The sequence below is a fragment of the Crinia signifera genome, chromosome 2 (genome assembly GCF_055691185.1).
Source record: "Crinia signifera chromosome 2, ASM5569118v1, whole genome shotgun sequence".
Classification (NCBI taxonomy): Eukaryota; Metazoa; Chordata; class Amphibia; order Anura; family Myobatrachidae; genus Crinia; species Crinia signifera.
Window position 1 is genome coordinate 176,566,962 of NC_139218.1, and position 27,718 is coordinate 176,594,679.

Here is a 27,718-nt window from a genome sequence, read left to right on the forward strand (position 1 = left end):
CCCCCCTGCAGCCGGAAGGACGTCCGGCTGCATCACTAGGGGGAGGAAGGTGTTACCTTCCGGGTCCAGGAGGACCTGGACCAGGTAAGAGAGGAAGGGGGAGAGGGGGGTCGGCGGGTTTTTCGGCGGAGGCGTCGGGCGGCGAAATAGGCTTCTATAGGGTATCGCCACCCAAAGGTGGCGATACCCTACACTGCGGTGACCTGGCGGTCGGGTAATAGTACATAGGAAAATGCGGTAAAACAGGGGTTTTACCGCATTTTCCCTTTAGTACATCTCGCCCTGAGTGAAAAATCACTACATAATAATTAGATAATACAGAGATCTTGGTTGAGTGACACACCTCTGATTGAGCATCTTACTAACAAAAGTGTTGCATACCCTCCAACTGTACCGATTTTGCCGGTACGGTACCGTTTTTTAACAGTATGTACCGGCAAAATACAAACTGTACCGATGTACCGTTTTTCCAGCCGGCCCCGACCGCGGGTAGTAAAAGCTAGCACCTGTTCCCAGTGGTGCTTTGCCTGCCCCAGCCAGCATGCATCGTGCCGACGTCACACGGCTCCGGCGCGTACCTCTCCAGCACCCCTCCGTCGGCGCTATGGAGCACGAGGACCTCCCGCACTCCTCCGCAGGCCCATACTCTGCAGAAAATACAAAGCACCATGGAGCAGGACTGTGGAGCACCTGCGGCGGCTGACAGGACACAGTGAGTGGTGGGCATACACGCGTATTTAAATTCACATAATTCGGAAAAGTGACGTGACCACGCCCCATTTGCCCATGACCGCGCCCCATTTGTCCATGGTCACGCCCCTTTCCGTGTGCGTACCGCTTTTTGCGGTTGAAATGTTGGAGGGTATGGTGTTGTGCAATTATCAATGGCTGGTTGCAGAATCACCATCGATGGCAACTGCAATGGCCATCCCTAGATGCTTTCCCTACATAGATGGCACTGGAGAACATACCTCCCAACATGACCCTCTCCAGGAGGGACACATTGCTCTGTTTCTGGACTTCTACCTTAATTAATGATTGCCATTACCTGAGTTGGAGCACCTTTCTTATCAAATTAACCTGTGTGAAACAGGTGATGGCAATCATACATTATGAGGGAAGTCCAGAAACAGAGCATTGTGTCCCTCCTGGAGAGGGTCATGTTGGGAGGTGATGTTTCTTCTTTTTTTCCAAAGGAGCAGGGACATGGAGCATAGCTCCGCCCCTGACAACTCTGAAGCCCCTTCCCATCGTTCTGATTGGCCCACGGTACATTCTTATCAAAGATAATGGATGACCATCGATAGGGACCATCGATAGCTAAAACTATCAATGGTTATCCATCACATAGTTCATGAGATGGGTGTTTGCTGTATCGCCATCGATGGCGATTGCACTGATGGCCATCTCTACCTGGAAGATCCTTGGCACCCGCTCCCTCCGTTACATACAGGAGGAGGCGTAACTTTCTCAGCCTTCCTCCCTTCCGTCTGACGCCTCCCGGTGATGCGGATGTGGGTCGCGCTACGTTGACGTTAGACGAAACGTCAGTGCAGAGAGCCTGTCGGCTGCATCGGGCATCCTAGTGAGACGGGCGGCAGGGGATTGATGTCGGGCGAAGCGCCCGACAATTAAAACGTTAGGAGAACACTGCACAGGATAGATGGCCGCTTGCAAAGCTTCAGGTCCGGAGGATGTCGTATCCGGGGTCGGCGGCGGCGGCAGCAGCAGCAACAACAGGGGAGATGCGGAGGATTTGGAGCTGACAGAGCTGGGGCCGCTCCTAGAAGTAGGAAGAGAGAGAATGGGCCAGATCACAAGCTGTGTGAGTGTACGGGGCGCTGTGCTGCTCTAGATTGTGTTTGATTCTGCGCAGTATTATGAGACTGCATAGGATTATCTTTCCTGGGTGAGAAAAGGCTTATAGCCTTACTGCAGTAATATACGGTATTTGTGTACTGTAGTTCTAGAATTGTATAATTAAGTGAACTATTATTTCTCTGTGTAGCTCGATTATAGAAGCAGAACATATTTGACATATCTCACTATGGGCGAGATGTACTAAAGGGAAAATGCTGTAAAACCCCCCGTTTTACCGCATTTTCCTATGTACTATTACCCGGCCGCCACGTCACCGCAGTGTAGGGTATCGCCACCTTTGGGTGGCGATACCCTATAGAAGCCTATTTCGCCGCCCGACGCCTCCGCCGAAAAACCCGCCGACCCCCCTCTCCCCCTCCCTCTCTTACCTGGTCCAGGTCCTCCTGGACCCGGAAGGTAACACCTTCCTCCCCCTAGTGACGCAGCCGGACGTCCTTCCGGCTGCAGGGGGGAGGAGGAGGCGCCGGGGACAGCTTGCTTAGCTGTCCCCGGCGTGAGGGATGCAGGAGGGGGCAGAGAGGTGACGGAGACCCCCGCACACCACATTCCAGGTTTTGCGGGGGGGCCTCCGTCACCGCATCGCGGTGCCAGCCGCATATGTTAGTACATATGCGGCGGGGGGGGGGCGCGAAGGGCGGCGATGTATTTTAATACATCCCGCCCTATATACCATAGGTGCTGATTTATGTTTTTGCTGGTGGGTGCTCAAGCCAAAAATAAAGAGGAGTGGCTTCATGGGGAAGGGGTGTGGCCACAAAATAATACCAATTTATATTAAGTACAGTTGTCTCCAATATTCAAATTACGGCAACAAAGTTCCACATCCATAAATGCCCCCACAGTGCAGGTACTCCACAGACAGAATACACTCTTCCCGGCATACTGTTTCCCAGGTGGTGGGTCTGGCAGTGTGGGTGCTGCAGCCGCAAATTAGCAAGTTAATATGGCGGCCCAGCAGCGGGACCCGGGCCCGTGGGTGCTCATCAATTTCCGTTGGTGTTCGGGCCCTTGAGCACCCACAGAACCGGCACCTATGCTATATACTATGGCATTTTGGTGCTTTTGTAAGTACAGAATAAATAGTCCTAAAACCTAGTTGTCAGTTGTGTCATTGTCATGCAATGATATCTCTGCCTCTGCTGTAGGGAAATGAAAGCCAAGCAGCCAAGGGGTGCCAGGAAGAAGAAGAGGAGGAGGAGGAGGTCAGGGTACTCACGCTACCCCTGCAGGCACATCATGCCATGGAGAAAATGGAAGAATTTGTGTATAAGGTGAGCTGCTGTCTGCATTATTGTTTTGTTGCTTAACAAATGGACACATTTGTGAAGTACTGTAGTTCCTTAAATCATGACAACAGTTGCTAGGAAGTGTGGCTATATGCCGTATGGTACCACCGGTTTCACAGAATTTTATTTGCTGCTCTAGAGGGCTGCTTTTAAAAATCTGCATGTCTGGGATGAGATCACACAACAAGGGGTGAATTGTGATGAGTTTACACTCCAATGCAAAGTAACTGCCCTTTCTCGGGTAATTGGGTTGAGTCCTTAGAATGTCTTCAGTTACTTTTTTTATTTATCCATATGCAAGTCACTATTAACCAGCAACATATATTTTGGACTTAAACACTGTAACCTATAGTTTGGAGATTTGGTGGTTGCTATCCACTGGTCTAGCAATAGCCCTATTATGCATCAAGATATTAATGTACAGTGAATTGTACAAGGCAAACAATGGAATGGTATGGTAATTTTCAAAACATAAAGCAGGTGTGTCCAAACTATGGCCCTCCAGCTGTTGTGAAACTACACATCCCAGCATGCCTTGACAAAGTTTTAGCATTTCCTAATAGCAAAACTGTGGCAAGGCATGATGGGGGATTGTATTTTCAAAACAGCTGGAGGGCCATGGTTTGGACATGCCTGCATAAGAGGAAGTAAAAGGGCAGAAACTTTGAAGAAATTGTCCCTTTTCACTCTGCATAGTGTGAAAATACTGGTCCAATGTATGGAACTATAGTGTTGTCTTCATGCACTGGAGAAAAGTATGAAGAGACAGTTTTCTTCAGTGCGTGAAAACAACACTATAGTTCAGCACATTGTACCGGTATTTTCACACTTAGCAGACAGTTCTTTATATTCTACCATCATGCAATTTGGCTCTCTTACATAAGCATGAACAATGAGTCTCTAGTGGCTCACGTTCTGTGTATGCAGGGCAAGTGAAATTTGCCATCTTTCACACTTGCGAAAGACTAAAAATAAGCCGGCTAGGTTATTTTTCTCCTTATCAGGACACTTTTAAACACAAGGTCTGTCCCAGCGTTACAAAATTTTATCAGCAAAATGCTGGCAAGTGTCAATTTTGCATGTAATTTTCGACCATTCTTTTTTCTTGAATAGAGCCCTTAACATGCTTTAAATCAGGCATGTCCAACGTTGGCCCTCCAGATGTTTTGAAACTACACATCCCAGCATGCTTTGCAGTAGTTTTAGCATTCTCTAATAGCAAAACTGTTACAAAGCATGCTGGGATGTGTAGTTTCACAACATCTAGAGGGCCAACGTTGGACATGTCTGCTTTAAATGGATGTATTTTGTTTTGCATTCCAGGCCAGTCTCCCATTTCTATGTGTTAGAGTATTATGGGGCAGATGTATTAAGCTTTAACAAGAGATAAATGCAAGGGTGATAAAGAGGGGATGCAGTTTAAATCCCGACGCTGGAATCCCGACCTCCGAAATCCCGACACTTTCTCCCTCCGTGGGTGTCCACGACACCCCTGGAGGGAGAATAAATTAGCGTGCCGAGCGAAGCAAGGCACCGGGCCCGCAAGGGTGGGGCGATCCACGTCCCCCCCTTGTCAGGATTTTGAACGCCGGGATTTCATACTGAATCCATAAAGAGAGATATACGTCCAGCCAATCACCTCCTAACTGCCATGTTACAGCCTGTGTTTGTAAAAAGTCAGTAAGGAGCTGAGTGGCTGGACGTTTATATCTCCTTATCACCCTTGCATTTATATCTTGTTAAGGCTTAATACATCTGCCCCTATGTGAGGGGAAGAGAAGGTAGCAGCAGATAGGAGATGGGGTGGAGTGGGAGGCGAGATGCAGTGATCAGGGAGGGAGAATGACAGTAAGTGACCCCAGATCTGTTACCTACCATTGTTTTGGAGCAAAGTGGCTTGTTCCAGCAGAGAGGCCAGCCACGAGTCTCTTTAAATGAAATAAAAAACGAACCTACAGATGGAGCCTTCCTCTGCCAGCCCTCTCTGGATAGCCATGGTGAGCCAAGGCCTATTGTTCTCAGCTTCAATACAATCCATAGAACAATATAGTAGGGGATTAGCATAGGATTAAGTTTGACAGCTCTGGCTCGCTCAATCCAATTAAAGGGCTAAATGAGGATGGCTCCATCTGTATATAGGCAGCCTCTGGAAGCATCCCCTATGTTGCAGCATCAGAGTTCCTGCCCTTGCTGCTGGGACCAGTTTTCAAGCAGTCACTCCCTTTGCACCCCATGGCTATGGCACTGTTGCTGGTAAGGTTAAAGAAATACATAGGGTAGTATTCAATGCAGTTCGCCACGGCCGGCGAGGGGGTTAAACAGCGAGGATCTCAGAAAACCAGCGATCCTCGCTGTTTTACCCCCCTCGCCGGCCGCTCGCCCTATTAAAGGTTCCGAGGGAATTCTCGCCATCACAGGACGGCGAGGATTCCCCCAAACAGTGAGATCCGCGGCTAATGCAGCTAACCCACTGTATTTAGCCGCGAGTCTCTCTGCTTCTGCTCCTTTTGTCCAGGACTTATGGGCAATTCAATGCCATTGTATGTCCCGTGGCTCCTGTCCTTGGGTCTTTTTTTGAACATCTGAGTGGGAAGCAGAATTCCAGCAACAGTTCATGCAGGGGTAGCTATCTGTGGAAAGTCGTTGTCACAGCATGTAGCAAACACAGTGCCTGACGTCTTAGTACTTCTTCTCTAGGCTAGAAAATTGGATACTTGTGTAGTTTTATGGCGCCGTGCGTCTGAGTCCCCTTGCGGGGCTCGCTTCGCTCGCCACGCTATTTAAAATCAACTCCATGCCAACATGGATAGTGGAGGTATGAACTATCCATGTTGGCATGGAGTTAAGTTACTTTTTTCAACATAGTTTGTGGCAAGCGTAGAACCCGGAAGTAGCACGGCGCCATGCTGGCGCTGTGAAACTACACACAAGTACCGAAAATTGGTATCCCTTCATAAGCACCAATTTAGGACATGCATATTCTTGCAGTTATGGATCTTAATTTGAGTGCTTTCCTGTGCACTGGTGTCTGGGTGCGTTCCTGCGCTCAGCCACCATCCTGTGTTTGGGAATGTTCCTGGTGGTGTCCTCAGGTGTTTGAGAGCGTTGGTATGTTAAGGCGAATTCGCTTGTTCTGGTGCTCGGGGGTTTTTCAGCGCATTCTCACACTCAAGTGTGTTTGGGGGTGCTCGGGTATCCGTGCACTCCGGTGTTCAGGCGCAATCATTCACTCTAGTGTTCGGGTGTTCAGATACGCTTGGATATTCAAGCACATTCATGTGTTGAGGCAGTGTCGGTGGCATGCACGGAAGCCCACGCCAGCAGAAAATTAAATTTCCCTGCATGCCAGTTAAAAGGATTTTTTTCTCCTGAAATCTAAGCTAAATCTTCATCAAAATGTGCTCTTTGCACAAAATCTAGTGTGTGGGCACCTTCAGTTATTTACTGTACTCTAGGTGCTTACTTAATCAGGCTCTTCAAAGTTTTTCCTTTGTGCATGCCTGCCCGATGCAGATTAAAGTGCATGTAGATCTGGAAGGTGAAAAGGTTAGGGTTGGTGGGTATGTCGAGGTTTGCCAGTGTCGGGGACTGTGTTGAAAGATGCCTTTCTAGTTTCTACTGATGCCAGCAGCCAGTTATTGTTCTACATTCGGAACAACCATCGGGTTCTCAGAAGTCTGGTGGTGTGGTGGATTAGTGCTGCGGAGAGTGGGTGTCGCAGTAGAAGAAGCAGTGTTAAAAGATAAGTCATTAGTTCATAAAACTAGTTGAAAGCTGATCTTTTTGCGCCCGGCTTCTGATGTTCTTCATGGCACTGGGATGGGAACAGTGTTCCATTAATTTAAGTTGAATATATCCTTCCATTATAAATATGATCATGTGGAAATTGAATTTGCTCTCCAATCTTATCCCGTACACACTGTGATAAGTGGCACTGCAATGTCGTTAATATCGGCGGCACCACAAAACGAACGACCCACTGGATAACACAGAACAATGTAATTAAAAATCTCATTCAGTGACTTCAACGGGGCACCCTCTAAACATGTAGTCAGATTTGACTGCGTGTTCAGATGATAGGGGTTATAGGTAACGATCCGGGGGTACGCACTGAACGATATGCACATGATGATATTATCATGCGCATCGTCAATGAAAATCGTATAGTGTCCACTTCCCTCATCATTCAGTTCTATTGTACTCTGGGAGCTGGGGTGCATGCCATTCACTTGTTATCTGCATTCAGTACAGCTTAGAATAGGTCATCTTGCAAACCTACTTACCTCCTTTTGATGCGGATCCCATTTATAATATATTGGGCATGATTTTGAGTAGAAACAAATTTAGGTACATTACACATGGACCATAGCAAATATATACATATACTTGTGTATTTGGGTGATTTAGATGTTTTCCTTGACTTGAAACTGGTGTTTCTCTGTGTCAATTAGGCATATGCATTGAAGTGTACTGTTGTGGGATTTGAATGGATGTGTAGTACTGTATGTGTGTTCCACTAATTTCTGGGTTATTCTCATACCAAGAATACTCCTATTTCAGTGTTAGGTGTCTATCTTGATGCACACTTGATGCTCTAGTGTACTGAAAAAATGTAGCAATGTGATACATTAAGATTTAAGTATGGTGACAGTAGCCTTCAACTTAAATCTATCTGTATTCCTAATGCGTCCAGATTGTCTTCCATGTGAATCAGACAAATTGTTTATTCATATATGCAATTATTGTGATATTAACAACATCTTTTATGGTTGTAACTGAAATGGGCATGGTAGTTCTAAAAAAGTATTTGTAGGATATCTGTGTATGTTCGTATTCCTTCTTGACAATTCCTCTTTGAGACCCGCTCCAATCAGCTGGAAGCTTACTTTTGGGTAAAAACCATGGTATGGTTTAATGTAAAGGTTGACACTGAAATACCACACACACCCCCTCCATTAACATTGGTTCTTGTTGTTTCACCAAGTGAGCAGGTATACACATTGGGGACCTTCCCTTCTTTGCTAGGTACCCCCTTAGTGCCAATCATACCAGACAGCCATATTTAATATTTAGGATATATGGTAATATGGCATCAGTTTAGAGGCGTCATGGAATAGTGTTGGAATCCAAATGAGAATCTACCATTTATTGTCATGTTGGTGTCTTGTACTGCTACAATTAATATCCCTTTCAGACACACAGCAAAATCCCGGAATTTTTCACATGCACGTGCACAATCCCGGGACTAGCGTATGTCTGAATGGCTCTACCCGGGATTTTAGTCGTCTAAAATCCCGGGTCCTGCGCACCTGCAATGGACCTGGGATTTTTAAAAACACGGAATTGAACCGGGTATAAAATCCCGGGAAGTATGTCTAAAAGGGGTATTAATATATCAAGGATACCATTGCATCTTAACTGTCATCATGTTCGCATGATCCTGAACCCTAAAGTATCTTAGGTTTCATAGTTAACATTGGTTCTAATACCCAGGTATCCTAAGCAACCAAGTCTCATTATGCACAGTGGTTGTGTCTGAGGTAATGAGGTAGCTTTCTGCTTGGACTATAATCATCACCCCAGTTTGCAGAATGATTAATTATTTTTGCTGAATGATGATGCAATGTCTTTCAGAAACTGAAGAGCCAGGTCACTAATGAAAGTGGATATGACTTGTGATCTGGGCTTCCTACCTGAGTATATATAGTGTAATAGTCCGTTGGGAGTGAGTAAGGGGAAATCTGAGAAGAGCTCATTTAACTCTCACAATGTAGATGTTCGTCTTCAAGCATTTTCCAGTAGAGATTGATTGAAATATCAGCTAGTTTTTATTTATAGAATTTCCTTTTTAATGATATTGTAAATGCAGAATACACTGGGTTTTTAAAGATATCTTTATCAAGGAATCATTTCTAGGATGACTAGAATTCCACTTAGTATTTTGTGCCCAATATTGTTGTAGATGTATAATAATATTCCTTGGGAACTGTGTTATAAGTATCCATCTCCAGGGCGCTCATAGCAGTCAATTGAATTCTCCATGAAAAGGCGAGATTGTTGTTGTTGTTGTTGTTGTTGGATTGGAAAACTCAGCATTGGGATTTCCACTAGTCTCCCTCAAGTAATTAATGCTTAAACTGGGCAAATTCATTTAAGTAGATGGCATTTTTCTCCCTCCTTCTTGACTGCACGTCATGTAAACACAGAAACAGGGCCCTGTGGGTGGAGAACCATCTACAACTACCACAGCTGCAGCACTGCCTGCAGGAATGTATGTAAAGGTGTGTCCTTTTCCTATACACTAGCCGATAGCAATAATCATTGTTTCATTATTTAAGTCAATGTGACAATGGGATTCAGATATTGAAATGTTGATTATGGCTATCGACTACTGTGTTCTGAGTCCTATTGCCGCGCACCTTCCCTCTCTCAATACTCCTATGATTTTGAGTGCCAGACCTTTGGAGTAAAAAAAATATGTATATATGTATCGCACACATATTCCACACAATCACATGATAAATTGTGAATAGATACCAGTAAAATTCCTCACAACTTTATAAGTAAAATGAGTGGCAGCTTGAACCTAGCATACTGTGAATAACAGGACAAAAGCTACAAGTGATTACAGTGCCTAGTAGTATGTGAATATGAGCAAATCATTTTTAAGAACCCTACATAAAAGTGTAGGTGGATGATGATTAGATTCAATGACTTATCTTGTCAATTTTGCTTTGGTCATATAACCATCAAATCTAGAAATATATAATAAAACCAAAATATATCCCAACTGTGCACCATTTTAAGATGCAGTAATAAACTACTGTCATAAACTATGAAGAACATTCTAGTTCCCAATTAGAATCCCTCTCCAGCTTATTACAATAAAAAAATAAACAACAATAGAGCTTCACTGTTGACTTGGAAGTTCAGGGTGTACAGTCAGTCCAAAAGTTTTTAATCGAATCATTTAGGACTTCATCAAGGGATATATAAAATCTCTATCAATTTAAATATGCTAAATCCTACCAATAAATGAGCAAGCAAAGTTTTCATTTATCTGGGCATTTAAACCACCTATCTGTGGAGATTATATTTTTTTTGTGGTGTTACTGTACCCGCTGGATTAGCAATAAGAATACTGTACAAAGGTATACAATAGTGAAGTACTATCGGTTTCTCTTTGATTTTTAAGATATTTCAATTTATCAAGGGTGTCAGGACCCGTAACATTTAAGTTAGTCTAACATACAGCATATAGGGAGGGACAGTGACGTCACCACAGCCATCCAGTTTATTTACTTCCAATAGGATAGTAATATGTAATCTAAGAAAACTTAACACAGTTTTTGATATTCCAAAGACTACAATAAAATAGGGGTAAAAATGCAGCAGCACTCTCAGAGTAGGAAGGGCCACAAAAGTATTGCAGACAAAAGGGCATAAAGATGTCCGGGGTCAAATCCTCTGTACAGTTGGGATCCGATAAGGGAAGTTAATATAGTTTCAGATATTTGAAAATCCATGTCTGGAAATAGGAACTTTAGTTGATTTGAAGGGGGCGGTATAAATAAGGGCAAGTGAGCCCTTCCCCATTTACAAGCCTTGAGAAAGATATACCTTCTATCGAAACCGGTCGGCCATTTGGGGATAACTGCGCAGAGGAAAAAGAGCACATACCAAGGACGCCTGTTTGGTTACATCTTTATGCCCTTTTGTCTGCAATTCTTTTGTGGACCTTCCTACTCGGTGAGAGTCCTGCTGCATTGTTACCCCTATTTTAGTTTTGTCTTTGGAATATTAAAAACTGTGTTACACAGTTGTCTGATTACATATTACCATCCTTTTGGAAGTCAATAAACTGGATGCCTGTGGTGACGTCACTCTCCCTCCCTATACACTGTATGTCTACAAAGTGTAGACCAACTTAAATGGTAGGGATCCTGACACCCTTCATAAATTGAAATATCTTAAAAATCAAAGAGAAACCGACAGTACTTCACTATTGTATACCTTTCTCTTCTTTTTTGGGGGGTTTCATCCCTTTGAGGAGGATACATGAGGAGTGAACATTATAGAACATCGTATCAGCACCTAGGCACACTCTAAATTTTGTGGTTCATGGTATTTAGACCCAAGAGAGGTAGGGCCTTCCACAAGTGGCGCTCATGGCGTCGCGCTGGTGATTCCATGGAATTTTTAGGGCATTTACCGGTTTCCTCCAATTCATCTTCTACATGGTCTTATGCAACACATAAAGAGAGCCTAGGTTCTCCTAGTGGCTCTGGATTGGCCTCGCAGGGCCTGGTATTCATATATTTGGAGGCTTCTAGTGGATGAGCCATGGCCTCTTCTCTGCATAAGGATCTGCTGCAACAAGGTCTCTTTTATTTTTTCCAGACTTAAAGTGGCTACGTTTAAGGGTGTGGTTGTTGAACAGGCCTTTCTAAAATGGATGTTATTCCTACCATGCTTAGTGCTCGCAAGGAAGTTATCGCTAAGCACTACCTCTACATATGGATAGCCTACATTGCTTGGTGTGAAATCGGGAGGTATCTCCCCCTGGTTCAAGACATCTCGACTTTTTTCTTCAGACAGGCTGGTCTGCGACTTGGTTCTTTAATAGGTACAGGTCTCTGCATTGTCTGTATTTTTCAACAAGAAGTTGGCCTTTACCAGACATTTTTTTTTATGTAGATAGAGCTGAGCTTAGTATGTGCATGACTTTACTTTCCAAGTTTTCTCGGGGTTTCACTTGAACCAACCTCTGGTGGTGTTGATGCTTTTAGGCGATTCTCAGGCATCCAGATTCCTTGATGCTGTTTGAGCACTCTGAATCTATGTTGGTAGAACTGCTTCCCTGAGAGAGTCTGAGGTGTTGTTTATTCATTATGGTTTTGCCTATCCTGGATGGCCCACGTCAAAACAGATGCTTGCAAGATGGATCCGTTTCACGATTAGTCAGGCTGACTGGCATCATCTACGGTGCTTTTGGAATATATTAAGGGGTACTTGTGTAGTTTCACGGCGCCCGATATATCGGATGCGATCCAAAGCGATTTTTTTTTTTTTTAACCTGTTCATAACCCCACTATCCACTACGCATGGAAGTGTGGCGAGTGCAGTAATCTGCGTCCGCTCGCCACGCTTCTGGCTCGATATAAAATCAACTCCATGCGTAGTGGATAGTGGGGTTATGAACAGGTAAAAAATCGCATCCGATATATCGGGCGCCGTGAAACTACACAAGCACTTATTACGGCACATTCAACATGTTTGGTCGACCCTTCATTCATACAGCACATTCAACATGTTTGGTCGACCCTTCTTGGGCAGCTGCACGCGGGGGTTTCTTTGACCCAGCTTTGCAAAGTATATGTGGTCTAGCTGAAATACTTTCAGCTGAAAATACTTTCACTGAAAGTTTTTACAGATTTGATTAAGGCTTCTGATTCTCAGTTCGGATGTGCGGTGTTACAGGGTTCTAAGCTCTTCTGTGATAGACGCTCTGGGATGTCCCCACTGTAAGGTCTATTCCACTTTCCCTTGCTGCATGAAGGAGAAAACAGGATTTTGGTACTCACCATTAAATCCAATTCTCTGATTCCACAGGGGACACTGGATGCCTGCCTGGTGCTGTTCCTTCTGCTTAGGTACTGTAGGAGTTGTTTGGGTGTATCTGGTTGTTTTTAGTGTGTGGTATTTTTATTTTTTTTGTTTTTTCATTTTACCCCTGTTGTCTTTTCTCTGTGTCTCTCTGTCTCTCTCTCTGTTTTTCTTTCTTTCCTTTCTCTCTTTCCAGCTCTAATTGGGCACAGCTTTCTAAGAAAATTAAAGTGCATGCTCCCTGTTACTGCAAATTCTATTCCTACTCTTATGGCGTGTACACATGGTGAGATTCCTTTGTTATTGACTTAAGATTCAAGTTCCATTCAATCTTTGCTATCTCTGTACTATTTACATACCATTCATACAATCAGCATTACATTTGCACTATATAGTCATTGCTGTCCTGTCTATCTGGGTTTTGATTTATGTTGTCACGGGAGCACGCATCGGGATCGCAAGGTAAAAAACCTGTGCGATCTGCGTGCAATCTTGACTATATAGTCAAAATCTAATGTCAAATCTCACCGTGTGTACACAGCATAAGGTCTATTCCAGTGTCCCCTGTGGAATCGGGATGCTTGAATATCCAAACTTTTTTGGGACAGCCTGGTCATCCGGGACAACAATTCCTGGTTTGACCTCTGAGACAGTCTTATGTTTTAGCAGCTACTCTTGATCCAATGTAAGGCATTTTTTTATGGCATCTGAGACCTGCATGTGATCATATCCCCACTCTATAAACTTATCTCCCATAGGGGCAGATTTATTAAGCTTGGAGAAGAGATAAACTGGAGATAAAGCGGAGAAAAGTTAAAAGGAGATAAAGCACCAGCCAATCAACTCCCAACTGTCTTTTTCAAACACAGCTGATTGGCTGGTGCTTTAGCTCCTTTTACCTTTTCTCCGCTTTATCTCCAGTTTTTCTCTTCTCCAAGCTTAATAAATCTGCCCCATAGTCCTTAATGGCACACTTCAATGATCAACTTGATTCACTCAAATCGCTATTGCTTGGCTCCCATACAGGTTAGACCGATGCAGGGCCGGTGCTAGGGTGTCCGGCGCCTTTTCACATTGCCATTGCTACAAGCTGCAGCCCAATTGTGGGAGTGTATGCAACATGCGAGCCTATGGAAGATCTCGGGTGCATGTACATGTATGCATACACCATCTCAATGCTGTGTCCGCAAAATGTTGCAGGCACTAAAGGTGTCCATACACGCTGCGAGAATCGCATACGTTATGGGCTAGATCGCATTGCACGGCATGCATGCAATGTGTGTGCGATGCGATCCGAAAGCAGTACAAAAAGTATGTGCAGCACTCAGGACTAATGGGGAAAGGAGGGGATGGAAGAAGAGGAGAGGAGATAGAGGGGGTGGAGTGTTGAGGACTGGCAGTGGCTCTGGCACAGCACACTGAGAGGAAGGAAGGTGAGGCGGCGCTGCTGCTTGTTCGTCATTTGATTGGCAGCTGACAGGCGCAGGGAGCAATGGGTAGGGGGCGGATCAAGACATGACATGTCATCCAGGCATTCACAGACAGCGCTACATGCCTCAGCGCAAGTGTCCGTGAGGAAGAGGGGGCAGGTCGCAGGAGGAGGACAGTGTGCGTGCGGTGCAGGGAGCTGCTCAGCCTCTCCATACTGCCGCCCGCTGTCAGACAGGCGCTACGGGCGGCATGCAGGAGGCAGTGACAGTGAGGGCTGAGGCAGCTTTAGCAGAGCAGAGAGGGAGACAGCGCCTTTTCAGCATGACGCCTCCCTGCTTTGCAGGAGCTGCTGAGTGGGTAGCGCCGGCCCTGGGCCGATGCTTAATATACATAAACATTCTTCGAGAACTGCACTACATAATAGGGAAAACTACAAAATTCATCCATCGGTTATGGAGATTAGTGCATTCAGGCTTTTATACTAGTAAGGCTATAATATCTATAACTAGTCCTTACATCTGTTGCCATTTAGTAAAAAGTAAAACATGAGTTTTGTATGGTATTTGAATGCATTCCCCTCAATACAGAAATACTGTAATAGGTTAATTGGATCTTAACAACAATGAACCCTAGTGTGAATGTGTGCACATGTACATGTAGTAGGATACATAGAAGATTGAAAACTCAACTGGGGTAGGGACTGATATGCATGGCCAAAAGTTATCTGTAGAGCCCTGGCTATATGTCATATATCTATATATCTATCTATATATATCTCTATCTCTATCTCTATATATATCTCTATCTCTATCTATATCTATATCTATATATATATATATATATATATATATATATATATATATATATATATATATATATATATATATATCTCTCTAACAACATGACTTTTTGGAGATTCACAATTAATCTAACCTCCGATCTGCATTTTGTTGTCTAGATTTAAAATTGAATGACAATTGGGCATGGTGTCTAAAATACAGTTACATAGAATATGATGTAGTGCAATAATGCTCTTTAGGAAGAAACGTTAACAGAAGCAATTTTACTCAAAAAAAAATGAAGGTGGCTTATGGCTGGCTAGTCTAGCTGTACTTTACTGATTTGCAGCTTTTTTTTCTTTAAGATGTGGGAAGGCCGATGGAGAGTCATTCCATATGATGTACTACCTGATTGGCTTAAGGACAATGATTATCTTTTACATGGACATCGTCCACCAATGCCATCATTCCGTGCCTGCTTCAGGAGCATCTTCCGAATACACACTGAGACGGGAAATATATGGACCCACTTACTAGGTAAATGATAGGATAATAGTCTTGATAGATTAACAGAGACCGAATTGGTGGGATAATGCATCTTTTTCTCCAAGCATCCTGATGTGTGGTTATTTTATTAATTTACATCAATTTCCTTTTTGTTCTGTTTTCTTTACATTTCTTTTCTTTGTCTATCATCCGAGCTCTGAAACAATGCTGTCGGTTCTAGATAAGCAACATTGCTCGTTTCATGCCATTTCTAACTGGTCCTCTCACGGTTTGACTACTGCAATGTTCTTCTCGCTGGCCTCACTCACTCCCATCTTGCTCCCCCTCCAATCTGTCCTCAACATTCACAGTTAGTCTTATCTTCCTCTCTTGCAACTCTTCTTAGACAAAATCTGCACTGGCTCCCATTTCCCTACCGAATCCTCTTCAAGCTCCTCACCCTTTACATACAAGGCCATCTCTTATTCCACTGGTCCATACATCTCAAACCTCATCAAATTCATACTCCCTCCCACCCTCGCCTCCATCTACCCTGATCACTGCTTCCCCTGCTCGAGTTTAAGCTTTTGCCCATGCCGCACCCCTTCAGTGGAACACGCTTCCTTGCTCCATTAGGTTCTCCCCTACCTTACAAAGCTTCAAATGGGCCCTAAAAACCCACCTATTCATCAAAGCATAACCTAGTACTACAACCCCTGCCCTATGCCTTAACCATCTCTGCTTTGTTTACATTCTGCAATCAGGCCACCTCCTGCTTTCTTGCACCTCATGTTATCTGTCTGTCTCCCCTTCCCACCAGATTGTTGGCTGCTCAGAGCAGGGCCCTCTTATTGTCAAAGCCGTCTTTTCCTCACGTTTCACTTCCAGCTCTCTCCTACTCAGGGACCATCTTTGCCCGCATACTCTCTTGCTGGTAAAGGCTTATCTCTATGGCCACCAGCCCTAGTAGTACACTGATTACACCCTCGCTGCTTACATCTAAACTATAGGGGGAAATTACTAAGATGTGTATTCTACTTCACATGTGATGTTGCTATGTACAAACAATCAGATCCTGTCTACTATCTTCTAGGGTGCTAAATAAATAAGAAGTAGATTCTGATTGGTTGCCCATAGCAACATCACATGTGGGCTGCTCAGAGCAGGGCCCTCTTATTGCCAAACCCGTCTTTTCCTCACGTTTCACTTCCAGCTCTCTCCTACTCAGGGACCATCTTTGCCCGCATACTCTCTTGCTGGTAAAGGCTTATCTCTATGGCCACCAGCCCTAGTAGTACACTGATTACACCCTCGCTGCTTACATCTAAACTATAGGGGGAAATTACTAAGATGTGTATTCTACTTCACATGTGATGTTGCTATGTACAAACAATCAGATCCTGTCTACTATCTTCTAGGGTGCTAAATAAATAAGAAGTAGATTCTGATTGGTTGCCCATAGCAACATCACATGTGAAGTAGAATACACATCATGGTAAATTTCCCCCATAGTGTCTTGAATTGTGGTTCTCATTGTTACCTGTACTCGATTTTTGATATTTATTTACTGTAATCTTAAGTTCTGTCTCCCTATACTGTTCTTTTATATGCCCTCAGTACGGGGCTACAAAACACTTGTGGTGCCTTAGAAATAAAATATAATAATAATTATTTAAATATTCCTTGCCTACATTCAGGTTTTGTCCTGTTCCTGTTCCTGGGAGTTCTGACTATGCTTAGACCCAACATGTACTTTATGGCTCCCCTACAAGAAAAGGTGGTGTTTGGAATGTTCTTTCTGGGAGCTGTACTGTGTCTGAGCTTCTCCTGGCTCTTCCACACTGTGTACTGTCACTCAGAGAAAGTGTCCCGTACATTTTCAAAGTAAGTGTTTTTTTTTTTCTTCTAAATTAATGTAGTAAATCAAATAGTTAAATTTGTCAATTAAGATATTGTTGCATACCAAAATACTAAGGGAAAATTTATTTTTAATTGTAGCTTCCACTGCTTTTCTAATTGAGCCAACTATGAGAACATTTGCTATATGAATTTTCTATATTCATGTGCAAAAAGATAATTTAGTATACTGACAATTCTGTAGCACCTGTGGGTTTTGTCTTTCAGCACCTAATAGTATTCCTCTCAATAATTTAGACTAGGAAATACAGGTTTACAGGCCTTAGTTTATTTAATAAATAATCCTTAACATAAATTATGTTTATAAAGACTCTAGTCCCTTTTGTAGGCCTTCCAACTTTTTAGAAATTACTTGTAAAACATTATTAAAAAAGAAAGCATAGTCTTAACTGTAACACATTAGTTACTAATGGTTAGCATCTGTTCCCTTAGATATATGGGTTGCTTGTCATTTGCCTGGCAAGAAAATTGTATTCAAAATATTGGCATTGGAATGAACATGTAGCCGTAGCTTCCATTCCCACAAATGCTAATTATGGTTGCAATTTATTAAATTATGGCTATGCTTAATAGGTTTACTATGTTGCTTATTTAAAAGTATGGTTGTATTTCAAAATGTATAAATACCACACACTACAGTAAACACAAGGAATTACGTTTCAAATCAGGCTTACACACATGCCAGCATTAAGGCATTTTCCTAGATTGAATACCCCCCTAAATCGGTTTCAAAATATGTCACCTTAATATTCTATTTTGAAAAAAAAAATGAAAACAAAATTATTTGTAAGTGATGGGGAGCATTGGCCCTCCATGCCTTTTTATATGTGGCTGGCAGCTCATACTGCTTTATGCCCTGTCACTGAACTTGAACTAGGCCCTTCCTTTTGTGGAATAAGAGCTGGGCGGCATATGAGGCTTGCCTGGTCATGTGGAAAAAAATAGTACTGCGATTGATCATTACTCAGAGCAGCTAAATTCCACAATGCATAACCTTCTCCTCACAACATAAGGAGGGTGATGCAATGTCTGAAGCACCACCTAGATCAGAGGCATCTGTCCCTTTTTTATGGCCTTACTCTGAAGAAAAGAGCTATATGGTATATACTTACTGACTGCAAGGTGGTAAGGCATTAGCCTGGCCTTCTTATGAATTAGTGATCTGCAAAACTGCATAGGGCAGGGGTGGCCAACCGGTCAGAGGTAAAGAGCCGAAAAAATATCGGTAGTCAAGCTAGAGAGCCATCATGCGCGCGCCGAAGGCGCATGCGCCAAACAAACGGGTGTAGTCTATTTTGACCCCTTGGGTGGGTGTGATACAAATATGCCTCCAATAGTGCAGTGCCATATATACATATGCCCCCAATAGTGCCAGATACACATATGCCCCCCACGGCGCCAGGTATGCACCACACGGTGCCGGGTATGCCCTTACGGTGCCAGAAAGCTGGTATGCCCCCACAGTGCCACAAACTGCTATGCCCCCACAGTGCCACAAACTGCTATGCCCCCACAGTGCCACAAACTGCTATGCCCCCACAGTGCAAATTTCCCAGCAGCAGCACTCACAGTTGTTGCATCTGCTGCCAGGCAGGGAGAGGACAGTCTGGCGTCCCCCTGCAGTCCGACTTCTGTCATGTCACCGAGGGGAGGGGAGGAGAGCACACCAGCACAGCACACGTCTCCTTCCCCTCTCACTTCCCTGTGACTGGTCCGTCCACCAATCAAAGCTCGCTGGCCGGCTCCTGATTGGCTGCTGGCCACGGCCCAGTCACAAGGATGCACAGTAAGGGGTAGAAGAGATGCGCAATGCGCGCTCTCCTCCCCTCAGAAGGAGAAGGGATTCCAGGGAACCGGGAGCAGTGGGGACTGGGACGGACGGTGGGCAGCAGTGGGAGCAGGAGCCGCACTTTACAAGGGGGAGAGCCGCATGAGGCTCAAGAGCCTCAGGTTGGCCACCACTGGCATAGGGTATATTTAGTATAAAATATTATTTAATATTGTAGCAGGACTGCATGACACAAGCTCTACGGATGCTGCACTGAAGAATCTGTAGTTCTGGTCTCCTTAGCCCCCTACAGTAACAGCACTGGGCTCTGTACTCATTACCCTGCACATCCTCTGCTGTTCACACTGCTGGCTTATTCTCCTCGCCAGGCTCCGCTGATCACACTGCCCAGACACCAGGGAGGAATAAAAAAACAGAAGAAAAAGGGCACGATATTAAGCTCTTCTCTCCCTGTTAAGGCAACCAAACAAAACAAAAAAATAATTAAATAGTATGCCTGACCCTTTGTTTAAAAGTTGTGAAGGCAGTCTAGAGCGGGGAGAATAATGACATTAACATTTGAATACCCCCTCATTTTTTTGTCTTTTTTTTTTTTATTCACCGGGGTGTCGGATGGTGATAAGTGTTATTTAAAAAAAAAAAAAAAAAAGGTTAAGAATAAACTTTTTTTTTTTTTTTTTTAAATGCAATATATATATATAGGCCCATCCCCCATACAGTATATGCTGTTATAACTGAGACAAACTTGTGTGGCTGAACAGAGGGCAGGGTAAACTTTCGGGCATCTAATTAGGGGTAGCAATGGGGAAAAATCTGAAAAAAACTAAAAAAATACCATACACCCAGACAACCTTGCAATCCAACAGGGGCAACACTTTTCCTGCGGCCGCTACTCCTCACTGCTCAGCACATCCTCTCAAACAAAATGCAGCACTGCAGCTAAATAGGCTAGCAGGGCGGGGCGACACATGGTGGGCAGAGTTAAACAGGGTGGAACAAAATAGGAAATTAAAAAAAAAGGGTGTGATATAAAAAAAGGGTAATAAATGGGCGTTAGGTTAAGAAAGAGGAATAAATGGCCGTTAGATTTAAAAAGTGGAAAAAATGGGTATGATAATTAAAACAACTAGATTAGACATCTAAAGAAAAAACATTTAAATAGCACACCCATCACTTCAAAATACATCAAATGCGTTCATTTGAAAGGTGGGGAAAAAATGCAGCCCAAAAGTAAACATTTGAACACCCCCACCCATAGAGTACAATAAAAACCTAAATCGTAGCAGATTGGCAGATGGAAACCTTCCTGCAAAATTGCATTGTATGTGTTCCATGCCTAAAGGCCCATACACACTAGAGGATGCTGAATTATATCTTTCCATTTATCTTCTGTTGCGTGCACTAAATGATGTTAACAATGCGCGCTCCCTCATCCAGCATGTCCAGGCAAGGGAGGTCCTCGTTATCGAAGGTCATGCTGCAGCTTGGCTGCCACTCCTCCTCCCTGTCCCTCTCAACTTCTGAGTCGGCATTGGGAAGTGTGTATGCTGATGTCTGTTAGATTGCTGTCTTACTGCTTTAATTAAGTATAGTATTTTAAAGAAAGAATGTTTCCATTTAAAGGTTATCTGGTTGAACATCACTGGCTGTATAGACTTATTTATCAGTATTTGTTTTCCAGGTTGGATTACTCTGGTATAGCCCTGCTGATCATGGGAAGCTTTGTTCCCTGGTTGTATTACTCCTTCTACTGCTCCCCTCAGCCACGTCTCATATATTTGTCCATTGTCTGTGTACTGGGCATTACTGCAATTGTTGTAGCACAGTGGGACCGCTTTGCCACACCAAAGCATAGACCAACACGAGCAGGTAAGTTTGGCACTTAAACAGAACACATATGTGGTCAATGTGTCATATGGAAATTTAGCAGCGACAGTAATGTGCTATTATTATTTTAGGGTTTTGGTGGATTCTTGTACTTTTTATTTTATTATTATTTTTGTCTTCAGGACAAACTAACAATTTTCTTTCCATTTCAGGAGTGTTCCTAGGCCTGGGTCTGAGTGGAATTGTCCCAACTCTCCATTTCACTATTGCAGAGGGCTTTGTTAAAGCAACTACAGTGGGTCAGATGGGCTGGTTCTTCCTAATGGCCGTTATGTATATAACAGGAGCTGGCCTGTATGCTGCACGCATTCCAGAGCGTTTCTTTCCTGGCAAGTTTGATATCTGGGTATGTGTTAGGTTACTGAATTTGTTATAAACTACATTTATTACTTACAGGTCTGAAGAGAAATGAAAAAACGAATAATACTAAAATAAATAGAACCATAAAATTTGTAATATTTTATTTATAACTTTTATTACTGGACTCCCAAGTTGTTTATCTGTAAGACAACCCCATACCAAATATTCACCCGAGAAGGCAACAAGGACCAAATTACATACCAAATGCACATTTTATTAACAAAGGCATCACACTAAAAAACATACAAAACAGACATGGGTATATGAAGATGTCGATTTACAAGAATTTTTTACATCAATTGATTTGATTTGCCCTTTGCCCTCCCAAAACCTCACGCCGCCGAAAGCGTCCCCTCCGCCCCCACCCGTGGATTGCATTCGAGCGATCGCATGTGGTTAAAAACCACATGTGATCGCTCCTACAATTCGATAAATATTATGTGCAGTACATACTGTCAATTGACGTAACATTCCACGGCATGCCCACACATCGCGTCGAATGGTCTCGAAAAATGCGTACAATCATTCAATTTATCAGCCAGATGTGGTGGAAATGGAATGATTGCATGCAATGTATGGGCAGCATAAAATTACGGCAGGGAAACTTTTGAAGATGTTGAGGTTATGCAGAGGCTTGTAGAGGGAGTGAAGACACTGTATAAAGTTGTGGTGATAGAAAGACACAGGAGTGTTAAAAACAACAACTGCAAATTTTGAAATAAACAAGTAGAACAGTAATAGGTCACTGAGAAAGCCAAAAGGGAAGATTAAAAAGTAGTTTAGATGACAAGTGGATCATCAATAGAAATGTAGCAATTCTAGAAATTGGTGTATGACAGAGGGAAAAGGTGTTGGTGTATTCCAGGGGGAACATAGATCATAGTTACATATAGAGAATGGTTTTAAAGTCTAAACAGTATGTACTTCAAAATATGGAAGCCTAATTGCTAGAACAGTGTACAACTGTATAGGTACGTTCAGGGCCGGTGCTTGGGTGTTCAGCGCCCACCTGCAAACTATAAATTTGCACCCTCCCATATTTTGCAATGAGCGTGTGCTGAATGCGCACAATAAAAAAGGGGTGTATAATGCCTGTAGAAGTATGTATACCTGTTCCCAGTCACAGCAGTGTCGTCACTAGACATTTTGGTGCCCTATGACAAAAATGTAATGCTGCCGGCGGCGCCGCCTGTGTCATAATTTGACAGGAAGTCCACATCACCAATGTAGCAGAGTGGGGAGAGGGCCTATTCAGCTTGGTGCCTTTGCAGGACTTGCTGAAGGGGTAGTGCCGGTTCTGTGTAAGTTATATGAAAAAAGTAGTACAATCCTCCACTGCCTTGTCTGCTCTCAGGCCTAGATATGTGGGTAATTGGAGGCTACTGTAAAAGGGCTGCAGGTGAGGCAGTCCTGCTTCAATTGGGTGCCGGACGGGGTCCTGACAGTCGGGATCCCGACAGTCATTTACCCGACGTCGGGATCCCGACTGTCAAAACGCCGACAGACGGGTGCCTGACGGCCACCCGCTATTTTCCCTCGTGGGGGTCTACGACCCCCATAGAGGGAGAATAGAATAGGTGGCTCGCGTAGCGAGCCACCGTGCCCGCAGCGTGGCGAGCACAGCGAGCCCGCAAGGGGCTTTTTTGTACTCGCCATGCTGTCTGACTCCGGGCAGTTGGGATAATGACTGTCGGGATCCCGACTGTCGGAGTCACATACCACACCCCTTCAATCCACTGTGTTGAAATACATGTATGTATAGTCATTGCAAGCAATAAAAATTGTTATATTTGAACGAATTCAGGGGTTGCAGAACTCAAATTTAAAAGCTTAGTAGTTGAGACAATGGGTACCCTCAAGTAATAGGGAATTCGGCCATAAGTCATGCATATGTTATTCTACAGCAGGCATGTCCAAACTGTGGCCCTCCAGCTGTTGTGAAACTACAAGTTCCAGCTTGCCTTGCCACAGTTTTGTTATTTGGGAACTCTAATACTATGGCAAGGCATGCTGGGATGTGTAGTTTCACAACAGCTGGAGGGCCACAGTTTGGACATACCTGTTCTACAGCAACCAACCATTCTTCTCAAACGCTGCAGAACCCCACAAAGGTCATGTATTCCAGGCCACTCGGCAGAAGCACTATGCATTACCAACTGTCATATTTTAAAAATCCACAGGTGACCTGGAAAACATGAACTATATGGGGTCCTGAAGACCAAGTTTGAGAACCTGTGTTGGAGAATATTTGTATTGTCTTGTGTTTTCTTTTGATTTGTTTCCTATCCATGAATTGCTCAGGCATATTGGGAATCTGTGCCATAGTTACCTAGTCTTCCGCATTTTTTTAATTTTCAACATTTTATCCCTTGAGGAAACATTGTGATTGATTGGATGGCTGAACTCAATACACTTCACTGATGTCTCTTTTTTTATATGTACACTATGCAAACTATGGGATTCTGGGGGTAACTCAGACCTGCTTGCTAGGCTGTGTCTATTTGGAGCCTAGCGAGCAGGTGAACGCCGAAGGCACACTTATACAATCTGCTCGAAAGCACCCGCACAGAGGAAAAATCCTTCGATGGTTACTTACCATCGAAGGATTTTTCCTCTGCACACAGCCGAAGGGTAGCCCAGGACTTTTGGGCTGTATGGTCTTTTCCGAATTGGGAGCGGATTCTGACACCATGTGAGTGGATGAATTACTGTTTAAGAAGATTACCTAAATTGGATGTGTAGTTTTTAAATGTCAGTAGTAAGTTCTGCTCCTGATGATTTGTAATTCTGTCTTCTTTTTTTGTTCCAGTTCCAGTCCCACCAGATCTTCCATGTCCTTGTTGTGGCAGCAGCTTTTATCCACTTCTATGGCGTTTCCAACCTGCAAGAGTTCCGCTATGGGCTGGAGGGTGGTTGCACAGATGATTCTCTCCTGTAGTGTCTGGATAAAATTAGACTTGCCCCTTTCATCTGGCAATATAAAAGACTGTGTATTAGAGGACTAAACTGATTTGCTACCCAACTGTATTTAGACATTTATGCCCATAATCCTCAGCTACTGTATAAGGCAAAGGTCACTGTTACTTCTTCATTCTAGAAACATAAGAGCACTTCATGCACAAGACGTGAAAGGATAAAAATGAGTTAAGATGTATTTTGACCATAACCTTTTAAATTGCCTTCTAAGAGGAAAGGGTAGTAGTTATATTCTCTTGTTTTATATCAAGGTCTCTGCTACATTACTCCAGTGATTTTATTTTAAAATTGATCTGGAATCTGGTGTAAACGATAGGAGTCACAAGTTCCTTGCACTTAAAAAGCCTGTACAGTATGTAGAACCAGGAATTATTCCTTGGGGAAAAACTTAGTGTTCAAAATCTTAAACCTATGCCATACATATATACTTATATTCACATATGCCTATATATATTCTCTTATGTTTGGGCTTAGTACCTTGTTGCAGTTAATGGAGATCTGTTATACATTTTAAGGTTGTGTAGAATTAAATATAATCAAATGATTGCTTTTTAGTCTGTATGGTAAAATAAATAGGTGCTTATTGTTTATTATGGTGCTCCTCCTTTTTTTTCATGTTGTGTAACATGTTATATGTTGCTAGTGTGAGTTGTACATTAGCGCTTGATAAATGCCACCTTTAGTAAAGGGGAGGAGCATCTTAACAAAACAAATGTTATCACAATGCTGATCCGCAGGATTGAATTACATTTCATTTTCCAGAAGAAAAGTAATTATTTGATTCTTTGCATATTACTAGGTCTTCTGCTGTGAAAGTTTTTGGTGCCATCTTACATACCATGTACAGTAGTTAAGTACCTGGGTCAGCATTGAGGTGAAACCCACTTAATAATGGCCTATGGCAGGGGTGTTCAACAAGCAGCCCTGCAGTTGCTGTGGAACTACACATTCCAGCATGCTGTTCAAAATTCTGCTTTTAGGCAACTCTAAAACTGTGGCAAGGCATGCTGGGGTATGTAGTTTCACAGTCGCTGGAAGACCACATGTTGAGCACCCCTATTCTAAGGATTTTATAGTAGCTCTTTGGTAGCATGTGTTTAACCTCTTGAGAAAATCAAAGGAACATCACTCAAGCACCTCAAAAAATACAGTATGGTTCTGTATTTTTACAAACCTACTTATGAACTGTAAATACTTTCACTTCTATACAATTATCTAATCCTGTATGCAGATCAGATGCACTGATGTCACAGCATAACACATGTCAATTTTTAATGACTTATCATTATTAATAATCCATTGTTTGTTAAAAAAAAGAAAAATACCGCATCACAAATCCTTACACATGTTTGCTTGTTATTCTTTTAGACCCTTAAGTCAAATATATTCCTCTGTTTCGGAAATCTTGAAAATATATTGTTATATTAGAATGATGTGTTCTGCCAATTTAGGGGGGTATTCAATGTGCCGCCGCTATTTCCGACGGAGGAAATAGTGGCGGCTCCCTATTCAATGCTGTCTTTAGCGACAACATTGAAGCGGGATCACGGCAGAACGGGCCCGACTTTAGAAGCGTGGATTGTCGCAATCCCGGCCGCAGATGGACAATCGACGGCCATTTTCGTGGCCACGCCCCCTTTGCGCTAATCGGCAGGTGGAACATTGAATCCAGCCTGTCGTTCAGCTGTCGGGCTGACCACAAACGGGCCAGGATCACGGGTGTCAGCAGAGATCGACAGCCGTGATCCTAGATTGAATACCCCCCTTAGAGGCTTTCAAAAGGTGTGTCCTTAACCCAACTTCTCTTTTCCATGCTTTTGAAATGGCAGTGTCCAGAAATTCCATTCTTGTCCAACAAAGTATATATAGGTTACCAATATTTTAAAATAATTTTTACTGTTTCACTATAAATTCAGAGTTTAGTTACAATACATTACATCTCCCACGTATACTGATTCTTAACAGGTTGTTTTACTGTATGTATATAGATATGTTGTCCAAAGTACTGTACACTGCTTGGTTAATGGAAAAGAATTAGTACAATTTCTGTTCAATTGTTAATCCATACTGAGCTAAGTTTCTTTATAGCGTATTTATTCCTATCCAAAACACTTCTTCCTTTTACATAAAACATTAGAGACACAACAGTATTCCAATACGGACTTAATTAAAAATGGGTATTTGAGATTGACATTACATTTTTTCACTGATTTTAAAATGTTACAATTTAAATGGTCTGCTCTGGTGGACTTGGAGCAGACATTTTTGTTGGTGAGGAATTAAAACAAAAGGGTCCGCAAAAGAGAGAAGCATTTTAGTATATTCAGGTATCTAAAAACAAGCTTGCCACAGCCTGTGTTGCCAATATTTTGTTTCTGAAGGTGGCCACAAATCATGCAATTTGGTCATATTGCACAATTAACAACAGCTACTCAACCTTCTGGGGGTTTTTTTGGCCTCCAGTATGTGAACGTTATTAACAATTAACATTCACAAATTGTGGTGTGGGAGGATGGAGGCAACATTTATACAATAGCTTTTAATGTCCACCCAGAACTGCACATGTGTGGTCACCATAAGGAATGCTATTTGTGTGTGCGTTACGTGTGGGTTTTTTCCAAAATAACTTTCCATGTAGTTCACACTATTACACAGTATTTTGCATCTTTTTCATGCGTTGAGATGCATGCTTCCAATTATTCAACTGAAGTCCACATCAGTGCACAAAGAAGCATGCCTTGATGCATTTCATGTTTTGGTTAGGTTTTTTTTATTTTTTATCCTCCATATTAAATAATGCTTTGGTGAAATTAAAGATGTGCAACAGATTCTCACAGAATAATTGAATGAAATTTCAGCAAAGGCAGTACAGTTCTTTTATGTACAACTTGTAAGCTTTAAATAAAGGGCACCGAGGCTCATGCATATGCTCTCCTGGAAAATAATGCCTGCCGCTTTGGTGAGAGAATACCTTGCTGATCTAGATATGTAACCTATGTTGGTATTATTTGAAATGTATTCTCATGTAAAATTTTAAGATCCTCTTCATTATTGTGATTACATTTTTAGCAGACGTTAATCTTATGTTTTAACATCAAGAGGCTTAAATTGTAAGATATCGCAACAGCCCTACACCAGCATTCCACCAGAATCTTTACAATCAATCTTCTGGCTTTTGCTTTCTAATTTCATTCAAAAGTTGGATTTTTTTACTTTCCATAATATTTTTTTTCTCAGTGTTCTATGTAAGGGATCATGAGAGAGATCCAATCTCAGTATGGAGATGTCATATTTTCAAATAAAGAGACCAATGTACTTGA

At 42.9% G+C, this 27,718-nt stretch overlaps 1 protein-coding gene across 1 annotated transcript; it reads left to right on the forward strand.

Annotated features, from left to right (window-relative positions):
* The first annotated feature begins 1,429 nt into the window (after positions 1-1,429).
* On the forward strand, positions 1,430-27,718 carry ADIPOR1 (adiponectin receptor 1). The gene is made up of 7 exons (XM_083173220.1): positions 1,430-1,825; positions 3,027-3,152; positions 15,349-15,520; positions 17,167-17,353; positions 20,857-21,044; positions 21,215-21,408; positions 24,232-27,718. Exons 1-7 carry the CDS (start codon positions 1,664-1,666, stop codon positions 24,358-24,360), a joined length of 1,158 nt encoding a protein of 385 aa, XP_083029346.1. The 5' UTR covers positions 1,430-1,663; the 3' UTR covers positions 24,361-27,718.